The following is a 14,683-nucleotide window of genomic DNA, read 5'->3' as shown; positions in this document are numbered from 1 at the left end:
TTCTAAATATCAGTATTTTTAACAACCTTACAAACCCTGAAAAGTTGAACTGTGGACATTTTCCAAAGAATTAGTTCCAGCCTGATTCCACACTGAAGAGCTTTCATCTGGTTATAGCTGTCAGCCTCAGAAATCTATGTCCTTAAGTAGTCAATTAATGGTTACTTAAGGACTTCAGCTCACCACTGCCTTTGTTATCTGCCTTATCAGCAGTATAAAAGTTGATTGATTTCCTGTTTTGGAAACCGGGGCAAACTGCCTGCTGAGTTATGGAAACAGGGGCTCCATTTGCTCCAAATCTTTGAGGGGGGGGGGGGTGGTGGGGGAGGTTTCAGGCGAAGATGGGTGCAAGGCAGTGGTCTCTGAAAGCCAGCATCCTGATCTTGCCTTGGATACCCAAACATTCCTTTCCCAAGAATCCCACACCACAGGATGCAGAAGAAAACCACTTTACCAACTGACTGTTGGATCCCCTGAGGCCTAGGCCGCGACCAGTGGCCTTTAGGACGCAGATGATGCTGGGCTCTGATCAGCCAGCATGTAACAAGCTGATCCACCACCACCACCATCACTACAGAGTGAATATAAAAATAACTGAGCTTGGGGATTGTGGCCTTGTTTGCAGGTGGAGCGCGGATGCAACCAACTGGGCATGAGGCACATTGTATCTGTGGGGAAAAAAACTGGAGTGGCATCACAGAGAAGCTGGTTGGCTGGTAGGGCATCAGCACAAAATTTGGAGAAGAACACAGCAAAGAAATATCAATTAATTGGAGACGGCTGGGCAGGTGATGTGCTATAGCTGCATCATGTGGGAGCTGGCAGTTCCCATTGAGCTGTAGAGACTACATCTGCAGCAAGTGTTGGTTGCTTGAGAAACTTTGGCTCAGAACTGATGAGCTGGAATCTGAGCTTCAAAATCTGTGGCACATCTGGGAAGGGGAGAAGTATCTGAACGCTTTGTTTCAGGAGATGGTTACACCTGGTACACTTAAATACTTCAAATTCTGTCAGTGGTCAGTGGCAGCAAGGTGAGATGGCAAGTGAGACAGATAGAGGGATCCTGAATTTGGGAATGGAGGAGCCTCAGCTCTTGACCTTGTCCAACAGGTTTGAGTCTCTCCCTCCCCTGTGAGGATGAGGAAAAGAGCAGTAGGGATGATGAGCCAGCTGTCCTTTGCACTGTGATACAGGAGGCCATTCAAGATGGGGAGCAAAAAGACAAGTGGCTGTTGTAGGAGACTCTAATAATTAGGGGGACTGATAGCCTCCTTTGTGAGCAGAATGGAGAGTCCTGCATAGTGTGTTGCCTGTCCAGTGCCAGATTGAGGGACATCTGATAGGCTTGAAAGGATACTGGAGCAAGAGGCTGAGGATCCAGTTGTGATCCACATTGGGGTAGGCAATATAGGCAAGGCTAGGAAGGAGGTCCTGTTTTGAGGATTATTAGACACTAGCAATGAGATTAAGGAACAGGTTCTGAAGGGTTATCATCTCTAGATTACTATCTGAGCCATGTGCAAATTGGCTGAGATAAGAAAATTAGGGAAGTAAACATGTGGCGTGGTGTGGGAAAGAGAGTTTCCATTTTTAGGGGCATTGGCGTCAGACTTGGAACAGGAAGGGTCTGTACCCTTGGGATGGTCTCCACCTGAACCAATCTGCAACCAATGTTCTGGTGAAAATAATAAATAGGGTGGTCACTAGGGCTTTAATCTAGTGAACTGGAGGGAGGGAAAGGGAAAACAACAGAAAGTATAATAGTTAATAGAAAAGAAAGCAGCATGTTACCGTGTACAGGAGGGTTTTAACTCTTTGGAAGATAATGAAATTCAGGAGATATTATTAATGGAGATGTTAGAATTTCAAAAGAATGTATTAAAAACTAGCAATAAAAGCACTTTTTGAATGCTACAAGCATGCAGGTAACAAAGTAGATGAGTTAATGGCACAAATCATTGTGAACGAGTGCGATTCAGTAGCCATTATGGAGACATGGTTGCAGGATGGCAATAACTGGGCATTAAATATCCAAGGATATCAGACTATTGGGAAGAAAAAAATGCTGATGCCAGGAGAGCACATCAATTTTAATGCTAGGAAATGGATTTTGTCTTCGCAATCTTTCCTCATAAAACACCTAGGGGTTAATTTAGTGAACATCTGTTGCGCTCCCTCAATGACAAAGTTCTTCCTTTAGGTAAAGTGATCAAACTGCACACCTCACTCCAGGAGAGGTCTCACATAGGCTCTACATAAATACAGAAAGATATCCTTGCTCCTGTACTTAGATCCCCCGACGAAGGCGGCCAATACACCAACTAACTATCTAACCATTGCATTTTCAAGGAGGTCATTCCCTGCAGTGCTTCTGTTCTCATTATGTTTATCTTGTCTAATATTTTACATTTCTCCTCTTTACCTAGAAATCCTATTGCATCCCTTTCCCCTGTGAAGGTAGAGATGAGATGCAAATTATGAATCTAGCATTTATTTTCTGTTTCCACATGCAAATTAGCATATACATCTCGGCTAGGTCTTAGTCTTTTCCTGATCATCCTCTTAATCATAGTGCCCTGATAAAAAAACTTTAGATTTTCCTTAATTTTAATTTACAATTTTGTTTTGTAAACTCTCTTTGATTTGCTATTTTATTTTTCAATATACCCCTGTGCTTTCCATATTTGTCTGGGTTTCCAAAAGCATGACATTCTTTGAGATATTCATAAGCTCTATTTTTATGCTTTATTTTACCCTGTACACTTATGGATAACCAGGGGACTCTAGGTTTGGCAGTGCTATTTTCTTTTTGGGGAATTTGACATTGATTTTCCTTCAAGTAGCTGTATCTAGTTCATTTTTTTCAGGTCATCTCTTAGCATTGTACAACCTGGCCTTTCCCCACTTTAGAACTTCTACTTTGGTTGTATTTACTGTTTCGTCCCATAGTGATGCGCAAGTCTAACTGTATTGTGATTACTATATCCAAAATGATCACCATTCCGACTTCTTCCACCTGTTAAACTTCATTTCCCCCAGACTACATTTAGAATTGCTTCCTATCTCATTGGGTTTGTTACATGCTGGCATTTAAAAAAAAATTCTGTACCTTTACACATTGTATTCCACTTGATACTTCTGTTGTCCCCAATTATTACCTAAAATACGTCTTTGTAATCAGAAATTTGCCTCCCTTTTTGCTGCTCTAAATATCTCTCTCTTTTTGAGTCTGCAATATTCTCCTCCAAGCAGTGTGACTGCATCTTGTTTACAGGCTCTACTCATATGGCCTTACTTGATGCTTCATTTAGTACATTAGCTGTGAATTGACTCTTTAGCCAATAATGTTATGCCCCACCATTTTATTCCTTTCTCTACCCTCCCTGAGGAGTTGCCAGATGTTTAAGCCAAGTTTTCCACCCAGTTCAGTGTCATCAGCAAATTTTGAAATGATACAATTGGTCCCCACGCAGAACACATCTGATTAGATTGTGAGTAGACTATGGGCCTAACACTGATTCTTGTGGTACCCCACTAGCACAGCCTGAAATACTGAGAATGATCACTTTTTGACTATCTTTCTGGCTATTAATCAATTCTCAATCCATACTAGTTTCCCCTCATTTTCAGGTACTATATTTTTATTCACTAATTGCTTGTGCAAAACCTGATCAAGAAACTTCTGAAAATCCAAATACATCACACCCATTGGATTCCTTTAAAAACGTAATATTCTCAAAGCACTCCAAACATGATTTTTCCTTAAGTCCAAGTTGACTTTATCCAATTTTACCATTCTATTCTAAATATTCAGTCATCACAATATTTATAATACATTCTAGCATTTCCTCAATGCCTGGTGTCAAACGAACAGGGCCACAGTTCTCCATTGTTCTCTACCTCTCTTTTAATCAGTGGAGTTATTTTCATTACTTTGCAGTCAGCAGGAACCTTTCCAGGATGTATAGCATTTTGAAAAATAACCACCAATGCACCCACCACCTCTCTAACCATATCCTTCAGCAATTCTGCTGTCTACACTAGGCCCTCTACACTATCCAACGCAATCCTCCAATCTTTTAATACCTTTTATATTCAAAAAAAACTATCAACCTCTTTTGAATATACATAATGAATGGGCATCAAGAAATCTGCAATTCCAAAGATGCACAAACATGTAGGTAAAGAAATTTCTTATCAAGTTGTTGATGGTCATTTCCTTAGTCTGAGGCTTACTCATTGTTCTAGACTCTGGTCCGGAGACATTCCCCACTGTATCTACCCTTTTAAATTTCTTAAGAAATTTTTATGCTTTAATCGCCCTTGTTTTAAATTTTGCAAAATATAGGCTGAACCTACTTGATCGTTCCTCATAGGACAATTCTTCATCCAAGTAAACAATTTAATGAAATTTTGTCTCATTTGCACCAAGGCAATTATCACCTTTCCTTTTGGTAAAAAAGATCAAACTGTATAGAACATTACTGGTGTAGTTTCCTCAATCCTAAAGTGTATTAAGATTCCTTCACTCTTAAGATCTCAACATTGATTATAAGATTAATTTAAAATTTAGTTTACTAATTGCTTGCTGGATTTAAATGTTAACATTCTGTGATTTGAGTACAAAGACTCCCAATCCCTCTGAATTCCAATATTTCCTGGCTTCTTACCTTTAAAAATATTCTGCTCATCTATATTTCCCTCCAAAATGAATAATTTTGCAGCAGGGACCAAAAAGAACAGCTTTGGTTATCCAAATATTAGTTGTACCAAATCATATTCAGCAGTAGAACTTGTGAGGTTATAGTCAAGCAAAGCTGGGTATTGTCAGCACAAAGAGATATATTATTGAATGTTGTTGCCTAAGTGTAGCATGTAGATGAGAACTAAAATGGATCAAGGATCAATTCTTTGGGGCCTTCAAATAATAGGGCTGAACAGTAGAGCAGAATGGGAGGGTGGGAGGAGACATCCACTGCAAGTTCTTTTGCTACTCTTATTAGATAAAAAATGGACCAGACAAAGGCTGTTTTAGTCAGCTGGATGGTATGGAGGCCTTAAGAGGTTGGTATTGTCCAAACATCTACAATAATATTTGTTATATGTAAAATATACTTGTAATTTAAGTTGCATTTTCTTCTTTTACATGGTTAAACAACCATATACATAAATGAGGTAATAAGGTAGTATGAAACTCCAAAGAAAAGCTTTGCTAAATGCAAGGAAAAGCTCAGTAGAGTTTTAAAAAGGGGCTTAAATGAAACATAGTACAGTAAGGGATATGAAAGCTATACTCCATCAGTGAAGGAGGAGGGCAAATGCCTGAGCTACCAATGAACCAGGGAATAAAGTAGGGAGACAGAAATGTTCATAATTAGTAATGCAGAAAACAATTGGATTTAAGTTTGATACAATATTTGAAATCTGATGCCTTCAACACAGTGGCATTAAAAGAAATAGGTGAAAAAAATTGCTTACATATTAGGCATAATTCTCTCCTAATACAGATTCAGGAATTGTGCCTTTGGATTGGGCTAACGGCAATGTTATTATTACTGATATTTGAGATAGAAATCCAATTACTACCTGCTTACTATAAAGGCAACTTATTGGGACCTACCATCAGAAACCGCATGAATAGGTGTGTGGATAAATATGACACGACCAAAGACAATCAGCATGGATTTTATTAATGTCAAGCTACAATTCCCAAAATTTAACTAAGTGTAAATTTTGGAGTTTCATGGAGGGTTTCTCGTCATGAGCTTTAGTGAGTTATCTCACTCAATTCACAGCTGCTCACCTCATTTAAGCACCATGCCCTCACAGTTTGCTCTCACACTATACTGTGCTCACCATTGGAAGTGCTTGTGTTGCCCAGGCGTCCCACTGCTTTCAGGATGTCATATATAAAGCCCAGCTGTGCACTAGGTCAAACACTGCAAGCCAAGAACAACCCTTCACAGTTGCAACGTGGGAACAACTTTCCCAGAGATGGCTCACAGACAAGTTAGCACCCTGCTTTACTGGCAGGGATCTGAAAGTCTTGGTGGATGGGGTGGCTTCCTTGACAATTCTCGTCTGTCTTCAGGACCATTAAGTGGAGGCAACAGCACCAGACATCGGTGATAATGGGAACTGCAGATGCTGGAGAATCCAAGATAACAAAGTGTGGAGCTGGATGAACACAGCAGCATAGCAGCATCTCAGGAGCACAAAAGCTGACGTTTTGGGCCTAGCCCCTTCATCAGCACCAGACATCGTCAGCCTGGTCTGAAGTCGCCCCTTGGACACTATGCTGACCCATGGTTCAGCAGAACACCTGGCAATACCACATGAAGGTTAATGACCCTCCATGATCCATGAGGGTAAGTGATAGGTTTTTCTTTACTACCTCACACCAACTTTAACACTGACACAGCACACATCTCCCATCAAAGCTCATAGTCTACTCTGTTGATTGCATACAGCATCTTCACCTGTTATTCATCTCATTCCCCATGTCCCTAGATTGTTAAACTAAGCTGCCCTCTGCATTTGCTACTCACTCAAGCACCTCACCACCTGTTTTCCATCTACATCAACACTAACAGCCAGTCAAGCTACTTTTTCAAATCACTTACTACCTTCTTTTTGTCTCAATGCAGCAAACAGGACCAAGTGTGGGATATTCTAGATGACACTCATTTGCTCACTTCTTATGAGGAAAGAATCCTTCTATTTATGGGAGAAGATTATGATCACTCATGTAGTGATACTGAGACTTTAATGTCTCAGCATTCAAGAATGATTCATTGCTGTGCTGCTCTCACATTACTGTGCTGTATATACATTCTTCATGTGCCAGCCCCGTCCCATTTCACAACTCATTCTCTTTGCAATTCTGGAGGCAAGAGTGGCATCCACACAGCCTCCGCCATGAAGTGACGATCTTCTTTGAACATTACTTCCTGCTTCAACTGTGAGGAAAAACCCACATGCCACTCAGATGAACCAGCAAAGCCGCTTCCTGCACCCTCCACCACCGATAATAACAACTCAGAGAGTATTTTGGTATATTATATTATATTATATATAGTATATTACATTATATATTATATTGTATTATATTATATTATATGATATAATATTATATTATACCCTGAAGGCGCCAAGCAGCTAATTGATTTGTGTCTAAACTCCTGGATTAAGAATGCATGATGCCCTTTATTGACAGTGGCAGGATTTGCCAACTGATGACAGTCCTCTTGCCTTGACTAAACACTACTTCCCTTAGACTTTGAGACATGGTCATTTGATTGAACACGTTCAGTGCGTTTGCTGCACAAGCTGCTGACACATGTCGTAGATATGACATTGACATAACACTGCCATGCATTTACATTTACATGTCCACTCCCCCTTCCATAATCATTGCTGGCAAAAGTGACAAGTTGCTTGGCTTTGTGCCTGTACTTAAAGGCAAGGTAGAAATGCTGTAAGCATTCAAGAAGGCATAAAGTAGGTGTGAGCAAAGAAAATAAACCTAGAGCCAAGGGATGCATATGTTCCGGGTGTGTCCCTCTTCACAAAATGGCCTGGCAGCAGCATTACAACAAAAAGTCAGTGTGCTCCAAAACACAGTACTGAAGTGGCAAACTGGATTCTAAGTGAATTAGAAATGTGCCATGATGATGTGGCAACACTGGTGGTCTGCAGATGACAGCCTCTGGACAGAAGTGCAGGTAGCTGCTGTCCTGAGAAACTGGGGAATGGTGGACACCCGGAGAAGATGTAGGTGAGTTGTGTTTGCCAGGTACCTGTTTAGGCTTTCAGGTTGGTAACTATTGCTGTCTACTTCCCCCTCTACTGCCTGGGAAAATTGCAACCTGCATACAGATAATGTGAGATTAGGTAATAATGAGGTATTAATGCGCGCAAATAGTTCCCTTACCAATCTGGCAAGGTTCCCATTTTCTGTTGAAATCTTAAGCACAAAATTGGACTTTTCTTTTTTTTTCATCCTCAGTTTCATTCTTACTGTACTTTCTCAACTGTCTAGGCATTGCCCACACTGCTCAGGCCCCAGAAAAATTTACCCCATCATGTCAAACTAATCGAGTTGAACTTTTTTTTCAGGAGCTCATTGACATGATGGATAGTGAAATATCTACGGTTGTTGTACACATCAATTTCCATAAAAAAGTTTAAATGTTTCACATCAGAAATTACCAGCAAAAATGGAAAAACCCACAAAACTGGAGGTAACTTTGTGATATTGTTTTGGTTATCGTCTGAGAGGAAGCAGAAAGATAATCAGGTTAAACTGAATGTTCTCTGACAGGGCGTGAAATGTACAGCTCCCCAAGAATCTGTACTGAGATCTCAAACCATCAACATATATAAATTAATGAATTGCCTGAAGGAATAGTGTTTAGATATAATATTCTCAGAGCTAAGTTAGAAGGCACAATAATTTGTGTGATAGCACCAGGAAGCAGGGATGTAGACAGGCTAAATAGGTAGGGGAAACCACAGCAATTATAGCAAATGGAGAATTATGTGCAAAGTTCTGAGCTTGTCTTCTTTCTTTCGAAGAAAGTCCTGAAGTTAGAGGAAAAAGTATCCAGCTTAATATACTTGCTCTCGCTCTCGCTGCTGAGTTTCTCCATCATTTTCTGCTTGTTTCAGAGTCCCAATATCAGCAATAATTGCTTTTAATGGAACAAAGAAAGGTTGGAAGAATTTCTTAAAGGTGAAACAGGAGGAGCTGTGGAGAAGCAAAGAATTTAGCATTAATGTTAGGAAACTGTGAAAACTGAATACACAGGAAGGAAAAGTAATCCAAATCAAAAATTGGCAAGGGACTCACAACTTCAGTGTCTAAATATCAGAATCCACCACACATTCCTTAGGGAATTCCTTTAAAAAAAAACTGCTGTGATTACAATCCTAGCTGAGACAGTAAAAACTTGTTACAATGATGTAGATAAACTGCGAGATCCAGAGGGCTTTCTAAGTGAATAAAGCCAGGATATTGAATTATAAGCTTTCCTATTGTTTTGATCCCAGTTGATAGAACTATTAGATGAATCAGATTCCAGAGTGTAGCCTAGCCTGACAGACAATAAAGTTTACTTTTGCAATTTAGTTACCAGGGTGGTCAGTTAATGAACATATTAGCAGAGAAGCTGACAATGTATTTTCAACAAACCCAAAAACGTTTATTACACAGAAGGAATGAAAGAAAACTAGGTGTTATTATGCATAATGCAGATTTAAACTTTCTCCCCAGCAATGTCTTTCACTTGTTAGTTCACTTTAAAATTTCAAACTCCACCAATGATGTTGAAAACATCTCCTCTCGGCAAAGTTTTGCACGTACAATAAATGTGATTCGCTCTGTTATTGTCTACATCTGAGACACACAGACACTAGGTAACCTGTCGATATTTCTCACTAACTCTAAGTAAAGACTCGAGGCTTTGGCTGCTTTTCAGCTGCTAAGTGGCACATCTGGTATGGATTGTATCTTCTGAACTGAACTTGCAACTAGCTTCTGGAGTCTCATTCTCTAAGTCATAAAAGCTCAACTTAGTACGTGCAGCAGCAACCATCTCATCAGGTATTTTCTCGAATCATTTGGCTTAAGTCACATGGTTTCATGAAAATACTGTTTTGAATTGCTATTAAAATAAATAAATTTCTAACCTATTTTTCAAAAAAAGTCACTTTCACAGAATGTAATTTCACAGACTATTTACATCTCCTTTGGTACTCAGGTTGCCTAACAATAATTATAAACATTCACCCAAAGACTGGGAGAGCTGTGGGTAGTGAGGATTGCCAGAGGGTATAGCAGGATGTAAATAGTCTCGAGGCTGGGGCAGAGAAATGGCAGATGGAATTTAATTTGGATAAATGCAAGGTGATGCATTTTGGAAGGTCTAATGCAAGAAATAACCATACAGTAATGGCAGAACCCTTTAGAGGCATTATCATGCAGAAGGATCTAGGCATACAGTTCCACTTATGTTGCCACTTTCAGGGATAAGTTGGCCAAGAAGGCATATGACATGCTTGCCTTCATCAACTGGGTGACAGCACGAAAATTGGCAAGTCATGTTCCAGCTGTATAGAACTTTAATTATGCTAAATTTGGAATATTGCTTACAGTTTCAATCACCACTCGAAGGTTGTGGAGGCTTCGTCAGGTGTACAGGAAGGTTTGCCAGGATGTTGCCATTAGCTATGAGAGGATATTGGGAAAAACTTGGTCTGTTTTCACTTTAATGTCAGAGGCTGAAGGACAACCTGATTCAAGTTTACAGATTTATGGGAGGCATGGACAGAATGAATAGTCAGTTTTTTTTCCCCAGGATAGAAGGGTAAACTACAAGTGGACATAGGTTTAAGGTAACGGGCAAAAGGAGGTATGGGGGCAATTTTTTTTAAAGATGGTGGTAAGTGCCTGGAAGGTGCTACCAAAGGAGGTGTTAGAAGCAGATATGATAGCAAAATTTAAGAAACATCTTGACAGACATGAATACATAAGGAATTGAGTTGTATGGTTACAGACTGCATCCAAGCAAAAGGTTTTTAGTTCAGAAAGGAGTCATATATCAGTGCAGGCTTTGTGGGCCAAAGGGTTTGTTGCTGTACTGTACTGCTCTTTGTTCATACAATGTTAAGACACTGCTACACTTTACAATCCATGTACTACATATATTTTAACAACCTGAGCTTCTGGTTCATGTGGGTATTAGATTTTAATTGAGAACCACATAATGTATAACAAATAGCAAATTCTAGGCAATTTCTGACACATGTCATTGACACTGTGGGTTATCAAATCTGAATAATAATCATAGAATCCCTACAGGGCAGAAGCAGGCTATTTCACCTATCGAGTCTGCACCGATCCTCCAAACAGCATTCCACTCCCTACCCCATTCTTGTAACACTGCTTTTCCCATGGCTAAACCACCCAATCTACACATCACTGGACATTATGGACAACTTAGCATAGCTAAACCACCTAATCCAATGCACATCATTAGACAGGGGAGGAAACCCACACAGACTGAGGAGGGGAAGAATGTGCAAACTCTACACAAACAGTCACCCAAGGCTGGAGTTGAACCCAGATCCTTGACATTGTCAGGCAGCAGTGCTAATCAATGAGCTACCTCATTCCACATCTTCACTAACAACTAACTACATTGAGACAGCCCTGTCCCTGGATTTTCCCTGAGTTCTAATCTTGTTCAGTTACATTAAGAAAATGCAGATGGAGAATGTTTTAACCACAGCTGTCTCAACTACATTTAATTATTCATGCTTTCAAGCCCTTAGTATAGACCCAGCCACCTTCCCAGTTTCTCAACTTCAGACTGCTACTCTAATACTTGCCTATTTACTAATTCCTAGAACTTGTTCCTGAGTTTGAACAGGAGAAAGATATCCAAACTGTTCGAGGCACCTCACCAAGACCTCTATGCAGAATCTGTGTAGATCAGTTGCAGTACAGCCAACTGCGGTGTTCCTCACATGAAGTCTGCTTCTGTCTTTGACTCTTTACAACCTCACTCACCACCTGCAACTCTTGAACCTTTTTGTGACCTCCAAATTGTCTTGACTGACCTAGTGAAAATCTTGCAATGAGCTCCTCCCCTGTTATTGAGCAGAAATGAATATTGACAGCAGTAACTCTTGAAACTGAATATACCCTCAAAGCTGGAAATGGATCGCGGCACAATTGGTTCTGATACACTATTTTATATACCAACTTGAAATCTATATACAAATGGCAGCACAAGCACCTCCATCACTTTTTATTGATTGGTTTTCATTTAACAAATTTACAGAGTGCCCATGAGACTCACCTTTCCTGAACAGATTAGCATGTTCAGACAAATTTGCATCAGCACCTTCTATATTCATGAAGAAACATTCTCTAGTGCAACTCACCCAAGGCATTGAGTCCTTCTGATAAAGAGGTCAGGATGTAAATAACCACATGTGGCTCTAGGTTGGAAATGAATTTCATGTGGTCCTGGGTAAGGCACTCCAACAACGAATAGTAAGATAAGCTCAACTTCCGATAAGACTACACAAAATAAAAAAAAGTATGTGTTTTAATAATGCAGAAAAAACAAGGACCAGAGATCTTACTGAGTAATTTGAACCTGCCAATGTGAATAATGAATTTGATTTACTAAGTTTTGTGCAATTTTGAGATTCTGAACCAAGGTCCACCTATTCCCGTGGTTCAGGTGACTGTTAAAGACAATATTCCAAAAAAAGCAGGGAGATCTCTTTGTATCCCTGCATAATTGCTAATTCAAGAGTGGATTTCAAATTGCATAGCTATTAATGGTAAGAAAACATCATGCTTTATTGTCAATGAGTTCTGAATCCTTGGCCCAACATCACAATGTATATAACAGGTTAACACTTATGGTATCAATAATGTAAAGTTACTGAAGGAATAATCTACAGTTGATTAGATCATGCACACAGTTAACAACAGAGAGCGAGAGTAATAGAAGGCAAATGAGATCCTGGAAGCTTAATGTCATGAACTCTTGGTTGTCCTCCGTCCGTGCAAACTTTGGCCCCATCAAAAATCTCTCTTTCCTCTACAAAGTAAGCCTGGTATCCTTTTCATCATCTGTGCCTATCTTTCCAGCAACAAAATGTTGAAATCTCTCTACCGCACAAAGGCCCTACCAAAGACACGTGAAATCTTCTGTGATTGTAATACTGGTACATTTTGACCCCTTATTCTTTCCCTTTGTTTCACACTTAGCAGCTGTTCCTTCAACTACCTTGATCATAAACTGAAATTCTCTTCCTAAATGTATTCATCTCTCTCTCCATCTTTATGACTCCAACTAACACACAGGGTTTTAACTATCGCTTCATCTCTGAATAAGTGATCATTTATGTCAAGTTATGGTTTTGCAAAGTTGAGTGGCATTTCTTTGTTACATGTGCTCTATAACGGCAAAATTTTTAAAAACTTTCTGTCCCTTTTAAACTTATGCGACACTGAGGGCAGACATTGACTCTTATTTTATTTTGTTAACATCTCGGCGGCTAACAACTGCATTCTGAACATCTTGTAAGGCATACCACAGGACAGACAGAGGTGACTCTAACTTTTCATCATTCAAAGCATTCACTTTTTCAACTCTCCATACATCTACTCCTAACTACATAACCTTTCCCAACTCAATTCTAGCCTTAGACCACCTGCAGCCGAAACTGTCATTCATGTCTTTGCAAAAATCTAGCCTGGACAGGAAAATGATCTCCAGACCAGCTTTTCCTTTTTATTAAAAGAAACATAATTCACGGGATACAGAGGTCACTATATTGGCCAGCACTTATTGGCCATCCCTAATTGTCTAAATACATGTTGGTCAGATTGGGCAAGGATGGCAGTTTTCTTTTCTAAAGGCCTTTAATGACCCAAATGAATTTTTCCAACAATTGATAATGGTTCCACAGTCATCACCAGACTTTTAATACCAGATATTTCATCACTGGATTTGAATTGCATCATTTGCCATGGCAGGATTCAAACTTGGATCCCCAGAATATTAACCTGGGTCTCTGGATTAATAGCCTTGCAATAATACCACTATGCCACTGCCTCCCCTACCATGTATGATCTTAAGACCATCATAGTTAACCCATTCAATAAAATAAAAGCTTACTCTACAACATTATATCATTCTGTTTTTTTTATAGTTCCCAAATTATCAATACAGGTGTTGATCATCCTTAGTGGCATACTATAGATCCACTAGCTAAACATCTATCATTGCTAGAATCAATTACTAAGAAATAGTATATGGATATTTAAATACTTACGATATAATAAGGCAGAGTCAACATTATTTTATGAGAGGAAAATCATGTTTGATAAAGTTTTATTACAGGTCTTTCTGAAGATAAAATAAGCAAGGCAGATAAAGAAAAACCAGTAGATACAGCTTTTCAGAGATAGTAGGAACTGCAGATGCGGGAGAATCTGAGATAACAAGGTGTAAAGCCGGATGAACACAGCATGCCAAGCATCATCAGAGGATCAGAAAAGCCGACATTTCGGACCTAGGTTTTCTGAAGAAGGGTCTAGGCCCGAAACATCAGCTAAACTGCTCCTCTGATGTGCTTGGCCTGTTGTGTTCATCCAGGTCTGCACCTTGTTATATCAGTAGATACAGCGTATTTGGATTTCCAAAAGGCATTTATTAAGGTACCAGAAAGATAAGAGCTCATAGGGTTGGAGGCAATATATTACCCTGTGTAGAAGATTGACTAACTGACAGGAATTTGGGATAAATAAGTCACTTCTAGGTATGCAAAATCTAACTATGTGGGTGCTGCAGGGATCAGTGCTGGGCTACAACTATTTACAATCAATATTAATGACTTGGAAGAAGGAACCAAGCATATTGTAGGTAAATTTATGGATCTTACAGAGAAATATAAGAAAGCAAATTTTGAGGAGGACACAGAATCTTCAAGCAGAGATGCAGATATAAACAGGTTGTTATTAGACAAAAGAGATGGCAAATGGAGATGAATCTGGAGAAATGTGAGGTTATTCATATTGGTGGACAGAACAGAAAGCAGTACACTTAAATGCAGTTAAAGTGCAGAACAGAAAGACCTGGGTTTCCTCATACATGAA

The 14,683-nt window shown here is 39.5% G+C and overlaps 1 protein-coding gene across 1 annotated transcript in view; it reads right to left on the bottom strand.

The window, feature by feature from the left end:
* LOC125458092 (ran-binding protein 17-like) overlaps positions 1-14,683 on the bottom strand; it is a 1,334,110-nt gene that overhangs the window by 160,758 nt on the left and 1,158,669 nt on the right. Inside the window, exon 24 of the mRNA XM_059650767.1 lies at positions 11,950-12,088. Coding sequence (XP_059506750.1) covers positions 11,950-12,088 — 139 coding nt within the window. The remainder of the gene's footprint in view (positions 1-11,949; positions 12,089-14,683) is intronic.

The sequence above is a fragment of the Stegostoma tigrinum genome, chromosome 13 (genome assembly GCF_030684315.1).
Source record: "Stegostoma tigrinum isolate sSteTig4 chromosome 13, sSteTig4.hap1, whole genome shotgun sequence".
NCBI lineage: Eukaryota > Metazoa > Chordata > Chondrichthyes > Orectolobiformes > Stegostomatidae > Stegostoma > Stegostoma tigrinum.
The sequence above is the reverse complement of the archived record's forward strand: the minus strand, read 5'-3'. Positions and strand labels throughout refer to the sequence as shown.